Source organism: Mastomys coucha, unplaced genomic scaffold, assembly GCF_008632895.1.
Source record: "Mastomys coucha isolate ucsf_1 unplaced genomic scaffold, UCSF_Mcou_1 pScaffold18, whole genome shotgun sequence".
Lineage (NCBI taxonomy): Eukaryota > Metazoa > Chordata > Mammalia > Rodentia > Muridae > Mastomys > Mastomys coucha.
The window spans coordinates 19,656,632-19,672,654 of NW_022196900.1; the positions used below are offsets into that span (position 1 = coordinate 19,656,632).

Genomic DNA, 16,023 nt, shown 5'->3' on the forward strand with positions numbered 1-16,023 from the left:
TTCAGCCACGGAATGATGCATGCTACAGAGTAACCTTTATTTCCCCCACTTGGTTTTAAAAAATACCACCATTTCCAGTCCCGAAAGAACATGGCACTTGTTTGTTTCTTCCCCTTCTCATTCATTCCAGACTTTCAAGTGTTTTCTTCAATACTGAGGCTTTCTCCTGCAGCTCTGGTCTGTTGTCTGTCTCCATAGTAGCTAAAGACTCAATCAAAAGTCCTCTGCATTCTGCTGTCAAACTTTCCCACTGTTTAGCTTCTGAATGGAAAAAAAACAGAAAGAAAATCATTATAGAAAATAAGAAAAAAAATTCCCATATATTCTACTCCCCAAACAACCACACAGCAATGCTATAATTAAGAGAACAGTATATAACAATCACAGGTTGGTCAGGTGTCTCAAACCAAATTCTTGACAACAGCCTGAAAGCAGGCCAGGGAGTTCCACCCTTTTCCCTAGTGCAGGTGAGACATGGGGAGATGAACTATACCACAGCACAGAGAGAAGAATGAGGTATCAAGGAATGGGAGCAAGATAGTTACTTCAGCCACAACAGAATGCTATTTAGTAAGATACATGAAAAAGTACCTTAAAAGGTTTTATAATTGTATAGTTTAATACTATTATTCCTTTCTTACAAGAAAACCTTAGAGAATAATATAAATATTAGAAATTTTTAAAAACAAGAAAGCACAGGAAATTTTAACTCCATTTATAATGCTCTGTTATTTTCTAGTAATATGACTTCAAGCAAGTAATACAGTTGTAGGAGGCTTTCATGTAATTCAAGCTGGCTTTGAACTCCTAATCTTCCTATCTCTATCTCTCAAGGCTGGGATTACAGGCCTGTACCACCATGTCCAGCTTCAAGAAAATTGTTTACCCTCACTTTTGTCATCTAGAAATATTAGTATTTACCTGAAAAACTGAGAATTCACCCATATGGCTAAGTGCCTATGCGTTCTTATTTTAACAAGACAAAAATAGATCATATGATATCTAGTATCAGTTCTAAAGAACCCATGATAGCTGCCAGCCGCTAAGCAAAAAAGAGGCAGAAGTACAAATACCAACTTCACAAGGTTGTGATGAAAACTGTTTCATCTTCTTCACAAATAACTCATGGAATAGGAATAGGAAAAAAAGAAGGAAATGAAGGCAAAAGGGGCAGTGGGTCTTTTTTTGAAACCAGTGACAGATACATAACATTGGGAAGAATAAAAAAGAAAGCTGTTTTTCTTCTACCATTGACACAATGCAAAATTTATAAGGTTTATTAAAGAAGAAAAAGGAGAAAGAAAAGAAATAGGACTAAAAACAAGCTGTTGTCAAATACGGTAACTCAAGTGGGTCTTTGATAAAATAACCTGACTCTCTTCTTGCTGTGTCCTATTATTTACATGCAAACAAGTCTACTCTCTCACTGCCAACCACTTCTTGAAATTAACCGAGATTATGTCAGAGTTCATGACAGAAACAAACTTTATTACTTTGTGTTAATATAACTTAGTAATTCACTAGAAATATATAAATATAAAGAACAAATTGAAATCTTTAAAATTTAATGATTCTAGTCCTCTATAGTCTACTTGTATGTACAGATATGTTAATATGTATTTTATACCATATATGCAAAAACAGAAATAAAAAAATTTCTCAAGTGTTTCACAGGATGCATCCTGGATTTATAGTGCTGTAATCAAATTTATGAAGAACTCACCTTCAAGTTTTTTAAGCAGTAATTCTATCACAGATAAAGCTTCTGTTCTCACAGATGAGTAGGTTTTATTTTCTAAGAAGAAAAATATGCAATTCAAGGGTATGTTTTAAAAACAGAACTTCCAAGATTATATTGTTACTGAATGATAAAAAGTTAAAACTCTTATGGATTCACTTTTGAAATAAACTTCTATTCAATAATTATTATCAAATGCTTAAATTATGCTATATGTCCATATGCACTATTTTGAGGCACTGTAGATAACAAGCCATTAATCCTAAGGGGTAATATTTAAAATACCCATCTTAGATGTGAGAGATTTAAAAGTATTATCCCAAATACACAATCATTATCATGTCACAGCTAAGACAAGTCTTTGATCTGCATGATTCTCCTTATTTTACTGAGGAATATCATCTAGGGACACCTTGAAACCTAAAAGGACAATTTAGTTAGCTTTCTATTTTATATCTACAAAAGTAAGCTATTTCCAAAAATTACAAATAAAACAAGTTTGGTTAGTACACACTATTTTATAAAAAAAGCACCAAATTTTTCTCAACTGTCAAACAAAAATTAATATGCATCCAAGTTCATGGCAGGGAAGAAGTATTGAAAAAAACTGATAGTGACTCATCAAAAGGACAGGAGACTGTTTGAAAACATGCTGATGCACAGCTAAGTCATTAACCACAGCTAAAACAGCTAAACAGCAAACTAATTAATAAAAATATTCAGGGGTTGGAGAGATGGCTCAGCATGTAATCCTCTTGCAGAGGTCAAGAATTCAAGTCTTAGCACTTACACTGGCAGCTCACAACTACATGGAACTTCAGTTCTAGGAGGACCTAACATCTCTGGCCTCTGTGGACATTAGTACTCATTTGTACATAAACATAATTAAATAAATCCTAAAAATAAAATTATAAAGCATTGAGAGGTTAGGAAGTATGAATTAATATCAGTTAACAATACATTAATAAAGAAAAAGAGAGAAAAATTTTGTTCAAAATGAAATGCCAGCTACAAAATAGTTAATGTATAAAAAGGGCAAAAGCTACAAAATTCATCATAAAAATAATTTATTTTTATAGAAGAATCATCAATGCATGTAAAAATCTAAAGCAAAGACCTTGGAAGAGAAGTACATTTACATGGCCTTATAGTGTATTTTTATGGACTGTTCATATATGCACTTTTGAAGAGGAGATCATTTGAATAATCTTAAAGTATATTGTAGGGGTGGTTCTGATGCTAAGGTCCTGTTCCCATTGGTTCTTGATCTGTCAGTAAAGAAGCCATGAACCAATTGTTGGATGGGAAAAATAGGTAGGACTTTTGAGAGGTCTCTACAGGCAAAGAGGCAGATGCAAGGAAAAGAGAGAAAGAGAGAGAGAGAGAGAGAAAGGGAGAGATCACCAGGCTTCTGAGGGAGAAAAGGTGACTAGCCATCTCAGACGGTGGGGCCACAGACCACTCCTACAAGCGGATGGTTGGGGATGTTTAGCTGGGATTAGATGTAACTGAGCAACTAAAGTTGAGGGTAAGTGGAGAGGTGTGGAGCTAAGAGTATTGATAAGGGCACACTTTTCCAACTATGAGATAAGTACTACCCAGCAATTGTGCCAAAAAAGCAAGTTGAAATTGACCAACTATGTGTATCTGTGTTTTTTAATCCATGGATTCAAGGAAATCTAGGTAGGAGCTGGTAGTGCAGCCTACTCCTGGAATTAAGGTGGGGTAGCAAAGCTACATGCAATAGCATGTTTTCAAGCACTACCTATTAGACATAAGGAATAATAAGAATGATTAACATAGTACCTTGATTAGGTAAACAAAATTATCTTTGAAAATCAGGAAAACTGTGGACACGGCATGCCTCTTGATGTGAGTAAAATTGTTATCATTAGTATCAGAATTCATAAGCTAGACCCAAGCCTGAGGAAATGTCAGACAAACAGCAAATAAGAACTATATTATTTTTTCCAAAAAGAAAGGACTTTATCCTGCAAAATCACGAGTGTAATATAAGAGAAAGAGAAGCTGAAGGAGTATTCCAGATGAAGAGACTAAAAGATATGACAACTATATTTTATATGTGATCCTTGTCTGTATTTTTTTAATGGGGAATAATAGGGAATACAAGATCCTACAAAAAATTAATAAAGAAATTTAAGTATGAATGAGAAAAAAATAGATAAAAGAACACTGTATCCATGAACAACTGTATAAATTTGATACTATAATAATGTTATAAAAAGGAATATACACTGAAGAATTTAGTAATAAAAGGACAAGTTTCAAGTAACACACTTTTAAAATCTCAGGTAAAACATAAAGTATATACGGGTACTACCTAACCTATTTTAACAACTGTTTTATAAAATAGGAACTATTTCTAAGTAAGTGTTTAATACTGATGTAAAGGTATAATCTAAAGTTCTACTATAATTCTAGATAAAATACCCTTGTTGGGGGACATATGGCACATAAACAGGAACAGTCAGTAGTTGTTCCAGAAGTCTAGATCCTGAGATGACTGGAGCCATAAATTCAATCTCAGCCTAGGTAGCACAGAGAGACCTAACTCAGAATGAAAAAGGGGTGAGGATGCAGGTCAGTGGTAGAGTGCCCTGCATGAATGACTGTGCCTGATTACCAGCCCCAAAAACAAAATGAACAATAGCAGCAGCAACAACAACAACAACAACAACAAAAATCACTCGAGTCTAGTTACTTACTTACCTAAAGAATAAGTAATTGATTTACAAGTTTCAAGAAGAATCTCAGCCAGAGCTTCAGGATCTGCATGTTCTTCTTCCAGAAGCATTAACCTGTAAGTATAAAAGTGATATATAATGCAACTCTTAAACAATTTAAAACTTTCCTAGCATAACTTCTATCTGTACATATCATCTTATCATGTTACTTCAGATACTAGTAATATCTAAGCCAATTACAAGAATGTGTAAATTTACACAATGGAGTATTACCCAGCTGTTTAAAAACATGACATCATGAAATTTGAAGCCAAATGGATCGAACTAGAAAAATCATTCTGAATGGGGTAACCCCAGACCCAGAAAGATAAATTTTGTATATACTCACTTAGACGTAGATATTAACCATTAAGTAAATGATAACCAAGCTACAATCCATAGACCCAGACAAGTTAGGTAATGAGAAGAGGTAGGTCTGAGGAGATGCATAGATCTCCCTGGGAGGGAAAAATAGGTTTTATAGGCAGACTGGGGGAGAATGAGGATGGGAGCAGGCAGTGAAAGGCAAAGTATGGAGGAGATAGAGTAGAGATAAAGTATGGGAGAGAGAGCTGGAACTGAAGGGCATTCCTATGGTGATGTGCAAACCTAGTGTGGTGGAAACCTCCTGAACTCTACGAAGGTGATCCTAACAAGGACTCCTAGTAATGGGGATATAAGTCTCAACTGGCCATCTCTTGTAGCCAGGCAAGGACCCCAGTAGCAGGGCTAGGATGTATTCAATTGACCTGTTGGTCAAGGGGATCCCATGGAAATCCCCAAACCACCCGGTTGCTGCTAAGACAAAGGGTGGCTCACTGCAAACTGAAAGCAGGGCTCCAATGCACAGGATAATATCCACACAACTCATTAAACATGGTAAAGTAGCTGGTGCCTACATGAAGTGTTCACCCTTACATCCTTGTCTCTTTGGTGTGGGAAGGTACACTGCAATCTACCAAAATAGAAAAGTCAACAACCTAGCCATAAAACCTTTGATCTAAGACCTACACAATAAGCTATGGCAATGGTGGCACAGAACTTGTAGGAGTATCCATCTATCCAGTGTCTGATTGACTAATGGACCACTCCACAAGAAGAAACCCATCCAACAATGCTTGGATAACCAAGAACCAGGGACCTGGTGTAAAAACCAAACACTACTGGTCTAAAAAGAAAATAAAAAGTATCAGAGTATCAATAGTATGCCTCTTAATGATAGTCTGTTACACTCATAGATCAGTGCCTTATCATCATCAGAGTGGCTTCCACCAGAAGCAGGTGGGAACAGATGCAAAGACCCACAGCTAGACATTATGTGGAAAGAGACTCTAAATGGGAGGTCTCCATCAAATCCCTCCCCTCAGAGCTCAGGAAATCCCTAGGAAGAAGAGGTAGAAAAATTGTTAATAGCCAGAAGGGAGGAGGATACCAGGAGAATAAGGCCCCCCTGAGCAAACTTTAAGTAAGGCACATATGAGCTCACAGAAACTGAAGCAATAAACACAGGGCTATATGGGTCTATACCTGGTCCACTACATGTATTTTTATCAGCTTAGAATTTTATGGGACTCTTGACTGAGAATGAGTGGGTCTCTGAGTCTTGTGATGGCTCCTGGGACTCTTTTCCTCCTATTGGGTTACTGCGATTGTTGTTGTTTCATCTTACTGTGTTTTATTTTGTTATGTTTGGTTGTTATCTCTTTAGAAGCTTATTCTTTTCTACTGAGACACATAAATGGAATGGCTAAGAGGAGAGGGGAAGTGGGGAGGAACTGGGAGGAGTAAAGAGAGAATAAACTATGATCAGGATATACTGTATGAGAAAAGAATCTTTTTTTTTTTTTTTGAAAAAAGAATGTATAAAGATTAAGAAATCCATTCAATAGGGAGATAAAATAAAAACCTGAATCATGAAGCACATTACCCCTGGAAAAAGGCGTTCATTGACTGGAGGACACCTAGCTGCACTTTCCACGTGCTGAGTCTTAGCCGCTCACACATCAGTTTGCACAGCTCCTGACGATAACAACCTGGGTAGTGGACCAAGTTGGACAGAGGAGGAAGTATGTGATGAGTTAGAGATAACAATGGGTGGAGAGAAAACAGAGAGTAGCACAAAGACAAAAGTGGAGTAATGTGAGGAACAATTTAACTAAAGACATGGAATTTTCCCCCAAACCATTAACATTAGTTTACATACATACATACACACACACACACACACTCATACACACACATGTGCATTCTAACAGTTTGCTATTAAGGCATTTTGTCCTCCTCAGAACAGAGACAACAGCTTACCTATACTCCCTTTCCATTGTAAATTCCCTTAACAAAACAAAAAGGTCCAGAACCTTAAGCACCCTGAAGTACTCTGCCAACTGTGTGTTTATCAATAATCAGTAGTCTTTTATCATAAACTAGTTCCAATCACAATTCTCACCATCATTATACAATATTAATTAAACTGATAGGAGTATAAACTCAACAAAAATAAAAATAAAAAAAATAGAAGTTGATTTTAAATGCTTTAAACAGGGCTTTCCAAACTTCTGACACATCAACACGTTGGACCACATTCATAGCTACCCTGGTGACACACAGCCAATCAGCTATAAGTTGGACACCTACTATAAAAAGTAATAATGTTTAAATATAAAACATGAGAGGAAGGGGTAAAAATTCTACCCTGAGATTGCTTCATAACAGCTTGTTATTTGTTTCTCTAATTTAAAAAGACAAAACCAGAAATTACAGCTGATACTGTGAAATGTGAGAAACTAGTATGCAACACTGACATTCTCTACTCAGTAACTGGTAAACAAATGTACATCTATGTATTTGTATTTGATGTTATCTTTCTTATGGAATTCCCTATTTTAACTCTCTGGCTATTAAGAAAGAGTTACGCCTACACAGAGAAACCCTGTCTCGAAAAAAAAAAAAACAAAAACAACAACAACAAAAAAAAGACATAATGGCAAGGCTGGTGATTTTGAGAGGATAGATTTTGAGAAGTGATTGTGAGTTTATCAGAGAATAGCTACGAACACAAAAAAAAGTAACAAAACTCTTTTTTTAGTCAAACTATCTACATAAAGTACTTCATGGCTGTTATGCATTCAACTGTATCCCCCAACATTATTGTACTGTACTAGAAGATATAATATTAAAAGAATCATATGGGTAGATACTAATCCAATCCCCTTACAAGAGATCAGGTCACAGCACAGAAGGAGGCCATGTGAAAACAGAAAAGGCAACCATTCAGAAGCTAAAGAGAGAATTCTCAGAAGAAAGCAACACTACCAACAACTTGATCTTGAACTTCTACTCACCAGAATTGGGAGCCTGGGGGAAATTTTTATTATTTAAGCTATTTAGCCCATGATACTTTTTAAAAAAAGATATATTTTTTATTTTTATTTTATTTATTTTGTGTATGAGTTGTTTTGTCTGCATGTGTATTTGTGTATCACATGGGTGTTCAGTGCCCTTGGATGCCCTGAGATAGAAGTTTCAGACAGCTGTGAGCCGGTATGTGGGTACTGGGAATCAAACTCATCAGGTTCTCTGGAAGAGAAGCCAGTGAGTATGTTTAAATGCTAAGCTATCTCTCTAGCTCCCTGTGATACCTTTTTTTTTTTATTAGATGTTTTCTTTATTTACAATATCTCCTTTCCCAGGTTCCCCTCCAAAAGGAAAAAGAAAAAGAAAATAAGAAAAAATAAATAAAAACTAAAACAATCCCCTGTTCCCTCCCCGCTCCCCCTGCTCACTACCCCACCCTCTCCTGCTTCCTGGCCCTGGCATTCCCCTACACTGGGGCATAGAACCTTCACGGGGCCAAGGTCCTCTCCTCCCATTGATGGCTGACTTGGTCACCTGATACTTTCTTATACTATCCTTATAATATAGTTATCCATGTACTTATTTGCTGATGAAAGAGTAAAATGGATATAGAAAAATCCTCACTATTAATATTCAGACTATATAAAGAATATTACTATGCTACACAGAAAAAAACTGTGTTCTTACTAAGTGACTTCTGGTTACAGCAATTCTACAAATTTGTGTTCCAGTGCTTACGTTGGGTATCTGGGTTCCTGGGCCATGCTTTGCCCAGGCTCTCGAAGGCGCCCAACAGAGACTCCAGCTGCAGCTCTCTTTCCTTCTCATTTTCATCTTCAACTTTGGTGGTACGGACTCCCATGCTTTCAAGTGAGTTCTAGGATATATCAGAGGGTAGGGTAGGGAATTCTAATATTTTCTTCTTCAAAGTTACAAGTATTAAAACAAATGGAGTGTTGAACAGGAGATATTGACCAAGAACTAAATGCTGAGTTCTCTACCAGGAGTTTTCCATTTGTATTAAAATTATACATATCTGAGAAATACTTTAAAACAATTTATATATTAAAATTGGAAAGAATTACTATATATGTAATATGTTGAGTATAACCTAAAAAGACCTACATTTGGATCAAGAGAATTAAATAAAGATGGAAAGAACTTGGCAATGTTTCAAACACAAAATCTTAATAAACTGGTAAAAAGGCCAAAAATAATTCAATCAGCTAGAAGGCAATATAATACACTTAAAATGTCTCCAAGACATATACATTATCAGTGAAATAACCAAGACAGCCTTATTATTGAAAGAAAACAAATACATGAAGTAGGAACAACAGAAGACATAAGAATACTTAAAAATACTTCATGTTTTAAAAATAATTAGGCATGGTAGCATATGCCTTTAACCCCAGCATTTGGGATGCAGAAGGCAGATGGATCTCTAGGAGTTTGAGGCCAGCCTGATCTACATAGCTCCATGGTAGGTTCCAGGAAGCCAGCACTACAATAAAAGAAAGAGCCAGTCTCAGAAAACCAAAACAAATAAACAAAGAGACCAATGACACACCTCTTTCCTTATGATGCCCACTTTATTAAAAAACAACAACAACAAAAAAACCAGTGAGTACACTGGATTCCAAATTAAGTTGGTCATCTTTTTTCTAACCAAAAATTTCCTCAGGACAATGCAGAGGTGAACTTTACAACACATAGTATCCCCTGTCTTCATACTAAACTACTTGGCATATGTCCACACAAGCAAAGTAAAGTTTACTATGGTAGAGGCTGCTCACTACACAGGTACTCTCATCCTCCTCCAACTGGCGGAAACTCGATGTCCACATGAAAAATTACCTTTCCTAGCCAAATCTGCTGCCAACTGGGGCTATGTGATTAAGTTCTAGCTAGTGGAACATGAATCAAAATGTTTCCATTTCCAGAACTTTTCTTGAGAGAAATTATGAGCTCACTGTGACCCTAACTTCATCTACTCTGTCATCTGCATGGAACCCAGATAAACTACAGACAATGAGAATAATATATAAGAAATAAGATCCCTGAATTCTTTATGGGGCTTCCATGTATCAAGTAAGAGACAAACTTCATTCTTGTTTGAGACCATAATATTTTGGGATTTTCCTGCTATTTTACAGCTAAACTTGTCCTAATAAAAACATATAGCCAGGACAGATGAAAACCTGAATCATGACATAGATAGCCATTACCTTCTTGATGAGGGGTATGACAATGTCAGAAAACTCCTGGAATCTGTCTTCTTTGGTGGCTTTCAAAACATCAGCTGCACAGCTGATTGCAACAATCTTGTATTTGAGATTCTCTTTGCAACACTCCTTCAAGACAGCCTGAAGAATTTCATTTGTGGTGGGTTGATTGGGCACAGACTTTTCCAACTCTGTACTACAGGATTCATACAAAAACATCAGAATAGTTAAGAAAAGCTACAGCTTTAAGCTTCATTTAAAGAAATGATATGCTTATTAAAAGATCATTTACCTGCAAGCCGTCACTACACAGGCAATGGCTTTCAATAATTCTTCCTGATAAGTTAAAGATGAAGAAATAGAATTAAACCCACGATACATTCACTATACTATGACTACTCCCATGAGTATTTTATGACCATAACAACAAAACTAACACTTATCTCACCTTTTATGCACTATGCACATGAATCTCTAATTCATAAAGGCCCAAGAACTAGCAACCAAGATTACAGGCTATTCAGTACTATGCCCACAATACTGTGGTGGCCATACTTCTCTATAGTCCTTCAGAGTTCCCAACTCTCAAACCTCAGCAATGAGCATCTTTGACATCAGGATTAGAAGCATTTCACTGTACTTAGTTTCACATTCAACCAGTTTGGTTCTACTGAAGGTTAGTAGGCACAAAATGGTGACCAATTTTAGAGGTGACTTGTAAAGCTGAATATGTAAAAATATATCAATCTCCATATATATATCAATGCCTTATTCAAGATCATATGGAGCACACTTTGATATAAAATGTCATAGGTAATCAGGCAAAGTCTTCCACTAGCTAGAAAACCTAGCTGCAAAAATAATCCAAAGACACATAAAATCAGATTCCTGTTCTACAGGAAGATCCAGTCTCAATTTTTTAGCATGAATTCCTTTACCTTTCCTGCCCATGTTCTTCCAGCCAGGCCTTGCACCAATGCACTCAGTATCATCCCCAGATAAGGAGGTACAAGAGAGCTTGTTTGTTTTGCAATTGATGCCATAGCAATTGCACCCTGGGCTTTCATTTTCCAAGATTGTGATTGTAAAGCCTTCTGGGTAATAGTAATCAATTCCTGCAGATACAATCGAATACCTCCAAAGGAGCCTACATTTAGAAGAAAGAAAAGTTACAACACCTCTTAAGTGACAAGAAAAATTTTAAAAGATAATTTTTTAAATGTGAGTAAGTCAATGTTATTCATTTAAAGTAGTGACTGTCAACTGATAAAACATACCACCTGCTAATGGGAGAGACAGTGGATAATATGGCTTCTTTCTATAACAGTAGGAATTCATGAACTTGGACACACTGCCAGGAATGTTATTTTAAAAGGTTATCATCACAATGTGTATCAAGGTTAAAAACACTGCTCTACAATGACATCTGGAGCCAACATAAAATCACAACGACACTCAGCTAACCTACATAAAGTTCTCCTTTGTTTAGACACTGTTTATATTCTCTCACACAGACAGTAAGTAACAAGTCAAGGAAAAGAGCTCTGAGTGGCACTTTGCAAACTTCGAAATTATGATGTACTCAAAATGTGACATGGCATGCTCAAGTTCTTGAGAGAGTTATAATCGGACAATGTGAGTAAAAAATTCCAGCTGTGTTTCTTAGGAAACACATGTATTTTGCATCCACCACTTACTAACCAGGTACATTTTCCTGCCACACTTCAGTCCACATATTACACTCTTCTTTTTCAGATTTCTCCTCATCAGCAATTTCATGCATTCCTAGAAATGCTAAGGGCAGAACTTCTTTAGCATGGTTCTTCAATACATCTGGGCTGTATCTTCCAATTGCATGAATTGTCAAAGCACAAGCGGTCTTATAGACAGGTTCTAAAGAAACCAAAATTTTGTTTTATTAGCATTTAACTATTTTTCAGGATAAATGATCTAAATAAAACAATTTCAAATGTTTCCACCAAAATATATACCTTATATTGTTAATATCTAAATTTAGAATGATTAAAAAAAAATACCTTCTTTCTCCATGTACCAGCCATTGAGCTTCTGCAGCAGTTTTTCAGTGCTGCTATCCCGCGAAGTCTAAAAAGGAAGCACTCCAGTTATTTCTTCATAATTAGCAGAGCTGTGCTTAACTGAGTAAGACAGTCAACTCACCCGAACTAAATGGCCCACAGCGAATGCACAGGACTTCTGGATCACACTGTTCCGATCCGTCAGACCACCAAGCAAAGCACTCAGAAGTTTACCTACAGAAAGAATAAAAACAATCAATTGTGTGGTTGGCCAAATATCATGTTATGTTCCTAGAACTAAGACCCCATAATCATGAAATTAAAAATTAACTTCTATCCAGAATATTGTGAAAAAGGGACAAAAATGAGAGGTAGGAACAGAATCCTACCTAGAAGCCTATCTAGAAGAGGAATTTTTAAAAAGCACTCATGTAAAATTAGCTATGAACAATTAAAAAGTTCTGCAGAATGAAAGGTACTTTACATCCTTATGCCACTGACAAATTTACCCATGAGACAGTAAAAGTTTGCTTACAGAATGATTGGGTCAGAGACTTAAGTAGAGGCAAAGCATGCAAACATGACCAAGTAATTTTCCTTTGAAAACTCTGAAATAGCCAGGCAGCAATGGTGTATGCCTTTAATACCAGCATTTCAGAAGGCAAAGGTAGACAGATCTCTGAGATCAAGGCTAGCCTGGTCTACAGCGTTCCAGAGCAGCCAGAGCTACACAGAGAAACAATGTCTCAAAAAACAAACAAACAAACAAAAAACCAAATTGAGACAAAAACAAAAAAAAAAAACCTCTGAAATAAACAATCGTGAAACAGTATCCCCATACATATAAAAAAACTCACCTGAGTAAGGTGTCAGGTCCTGGGGACACTGAGTAGTTAAAGACACGATGACACTGGCACAGCCCCCCTTTAAGGTCACAAAAACAAAGGTCTAAATTTGATGTCTCTATGTACTATCAAACTACTTCTTTTAGGCATCAATAATTTAAAACTAAAACATATGAATGAAGCCTAATAGCCTGTCTGAATTCAACATAGAAAAAGGAAAACATTTTAAACTCATTATACAGAGATTATTATTTTAGGAGTAAGAACTTATGAAACTGTGAATAAGAAAACAAGTATAACTGTCAGAAATTAGAAGTGTTATCATGAACAATTGCATTAACGACTCCATGTCTAGAGATTCCTAAGAAAACAGATTTTATGCATCCAAAGAGAAAAATTGTGCTTTATTTAAAAGCTCTTTAAAAATCTGAAAAATCAGATGCTTCTTTGACTTTGACTGAAATAAATGAGGTACTGCTATGAACACAGTATATGTCTTTCAAAGGTATACAAGAACATAATGCAGAAGCTATGCATGTGGAAAACACACAGGAGAGAAGCACTCAGACACAGCCATTTTGCCTGCATGGTAAAACTACTGGTATTTTTAACTTTCTCTTGATTTATATATGTTAATTAGAACTGAAGTATTAATTTTTCATATGAAGAAATGAATTATCTCTTTCTTCTAAAATGAGATGAAGCTGGGTTCTATGACACACACAATCCCAGCACTGCAATGGAACAAGGCAGTGTGGGGACATCATGAGATCTGGTCTAAAACAACAAAAAAATTGAACAGTAGGAAAAAAATAAGCAGATGAAGGGAGTATCTGACGTTTTTAAGATTCTCAAACAAACAAATAAATGGTATTTTTCTACCCAAACATCTATTAAATGTTACACAAAAACTTCTAATTACTGTCTAAAATGATTACTCCTTTAGCAGATAAGTGAGTTTCTCCATTAACTGATAATAACAGAAAATTTAAGAGCACTTTCATGGTAATCATAAAAGATTCTATAAAAAACAGCAGACAAGCAGAGCATAACATGTAAGCATGACAGTACACAGCATAATACTTGTAATGCCTGCACCAGGAAATATAGGCACGTATCCAAAGTTCAAAGTCATCCTTCCTGTATAGGAAGTTTGAGACTAGACTAAGCTATAAGAGACCTTATCTCAAATACATACATAAATACATCCATACATCCATATATCCATCCATCCATACATACATACTTACTTTCAAATCAGTTACACATTTTAAGTTCTCATGTAACCATAGAAACAAAATATTTAACATGCATTATATTTTACAGAAACATTAACTTTTATACATCATAGTCATTTTTTGTTTTAAAAAATTGTCACAAACACATATTTGCTCTTATAAAAATATACTTCTATGCACTAGGAAGATGGTTCAGTAGGTGAAGTACCTACTGTGCAAGCATGAGGACCAGGGATCACATTAGCATCCACATAAAAATCTGGGTTCATATATCTGTAATCTTAAGAACTGTGGGGGCAGGGAGAGCTAGATCCACTGAGCTTGCTGGCAGCCAGCCTAGGCAATCAGTGAGTACCTTGTTCAGTGATAAGAGTCTTTCTCAAAAGCTAATGTGGAAAGCAATAGTGGAAGATACCCAAAAGGTAAAAATAAAACAAAGACACCTTTGGCCTCCACATGCATGTGCATAAACACCAACATACGCCCCCTCCTGCTACTCCCCAACACAAATCTTACCTTAGTCCCAAGACCTACACCACTTCTGATCAGCTCACATAACCTAGGAACTAGCTCACCTAGCACCGAGACATCAAGGTATTGCAGGCACTTTGAGAAAAGAATAAATATAAAAGTAAGCCTAAGCAAATAATTCAGTACCATATCTTTATTTAAAAACTATCTATGTCAAAATATGTACCTATTAGTTTTAATAGAAAGTTGAAAACTATTGGTTTGATTTTGCTCTGGAAAAATTACAGTACCTCAAACAGAAAATTCACTTACTAATGGTTCAACATGAAAAATAGAAAAACAAAATAATTAAAAGCATTAATTTACTAAGAGGAAATAAATGATTACCTCTCTTTCAATCCTCCTCTATCAATCTATATTGATTGTAAGATGCCTAGATTAAAACTGTCCTTCCAAACTGGGTCTAGCCTACTAGAACCCAAATAAGTCAATTTCATAGATTTTGCCATAGCTTGTTATAGTTTTTAAAATAAAAGCACATACTTCATTATTTATGAATATTTCCAAATGATGTTTGCTAAATACTCCTCTCATTTGCCCCAATAATAAAACTAAAACATAAGATTCTTAGACAGAATATTGGCAGCAGTCCCCAGCAGACACTAAAACCTGACTTTTGTCCCATTTGTGATCTGCTTAGCAAACAGTTTCTGGTAGCTTGCAAGTTCTTAATAATCACTCCAGGAAATGCCTAGAAGGTGACTCTGCAAAGACTCTGAGAACTTCAAAGTGTCTTGAACAAGATCTTCACTACACGTTTCCAACATCTGAAAGACATCACTATCGCTCAGTTCCTGTTGTCCACCTTCTGTGCTATTTCATTAAAATACCTCTGATCTTACACCTTCACGATCTTTAATAAAGAAATATCTTGGGAGCTGGGCAGTGGTGGTGCACGCCTTTAATCCCAACACCTGGGAGGCAGTGACAGGCGGATTTCTGAGTTTGAGGCCAGCCTGGTCTACAGAGTGAGTTCCAGGACAGCCAGGGCTATACAGAGAAACCCTGTCTCAAGGAAAAAAAAAGAAAGAAAGAAATGTCTTGGGGCTGGCGAGATGGCTCAGCGGGTAAGAGCACTGACTGCTCTTCCAAAGATCCTGAGTTTGGATCCCAGCAACCACATGGTGGCTCACAACTACCCATAATGAGATCTGACACCCTTTTCTGGTGTGTCTGAAGACAGCTACAGTGTATTACACCAGAGTGAGCGGGGACTGGAGCAAGCGAGGCCGTCCTGAGTTCAGTTCCCAGCAGCCACATGATGGCTCACAGCCATCTGTACAGCTACAGTGTATTCATACACATAAAATAA

The 16,023-nt window shown here is 36.3% G+C and overlaps 1 protein-coding gene across 5 annotated transcripts in view; it reads right to left on the reverse strand.

Annotated features, from left to right (window-relative positions):
* Window positions 1-16,023, reverse strand: part of Ecpas (Ecm29 proteasome adaptor and scaffold) — a 116,648-nt gene continuing 100,625 nt past the window's right edge. For 3 of the 5 annotated variants that reach the window (XM_031377519.1, XM_031377517.1, XM_031377518.1), the window contains 13 exons: window positions 14,697-14,786; window positions 12,955-13,021; window positions 12,240-12,331; window positions 12,098-12,164; window positions 11,763-11,954; window positions 11,000-11,208; window positions 10,354-10,397; window positions 10,065-10,257; window positions 8,575-8,713; window positions 6,410-6,515; window positions 4,469-4,557; window positions 1,724-1,795; window positions 8-261 (listed from right to left, as the gene is read on the reverse strand). In XM_031377519.1, the coding sequence (XP_031233379.1) occupies window positions 122-261; window positions 1,724-1,795; window positions 4,469-4,557; window positions 6,410-6,515; window positions 8,575-8,713; window positions 10,065-10,257; window positions 10,354-10,397; window positions 11,000-11,208; window positions 11,763-11,954; window positions 12,098-12,164; window positions 12,240-12,331; window positions 12,955-13,021; window positions 14,697-14,786 (1,500 nt within the window). In that variant the 3' untranslated portion in view covers window positions 8-121. Of the gene's footprint in view, window positions 262-1,723; window positions 1,796-4,468; window positions 4,558-6,409; window positions 6,516-8,574; window positions 8,714-10,064; window positions 10,258-10,353; window positions 10,398-10,999; window positions 11,209-11,762; window positions 11,955-12,097; window positions 12,165-12,239; window positions 12,332-12,954; window positions 13,022-14,696; window positions 14,787-16,023 lie in introns of all 5 variants that reach the window. The other 2 variants (XM_031377520.1, XM_031377521.1) reach the window with 1 other exon arrangement.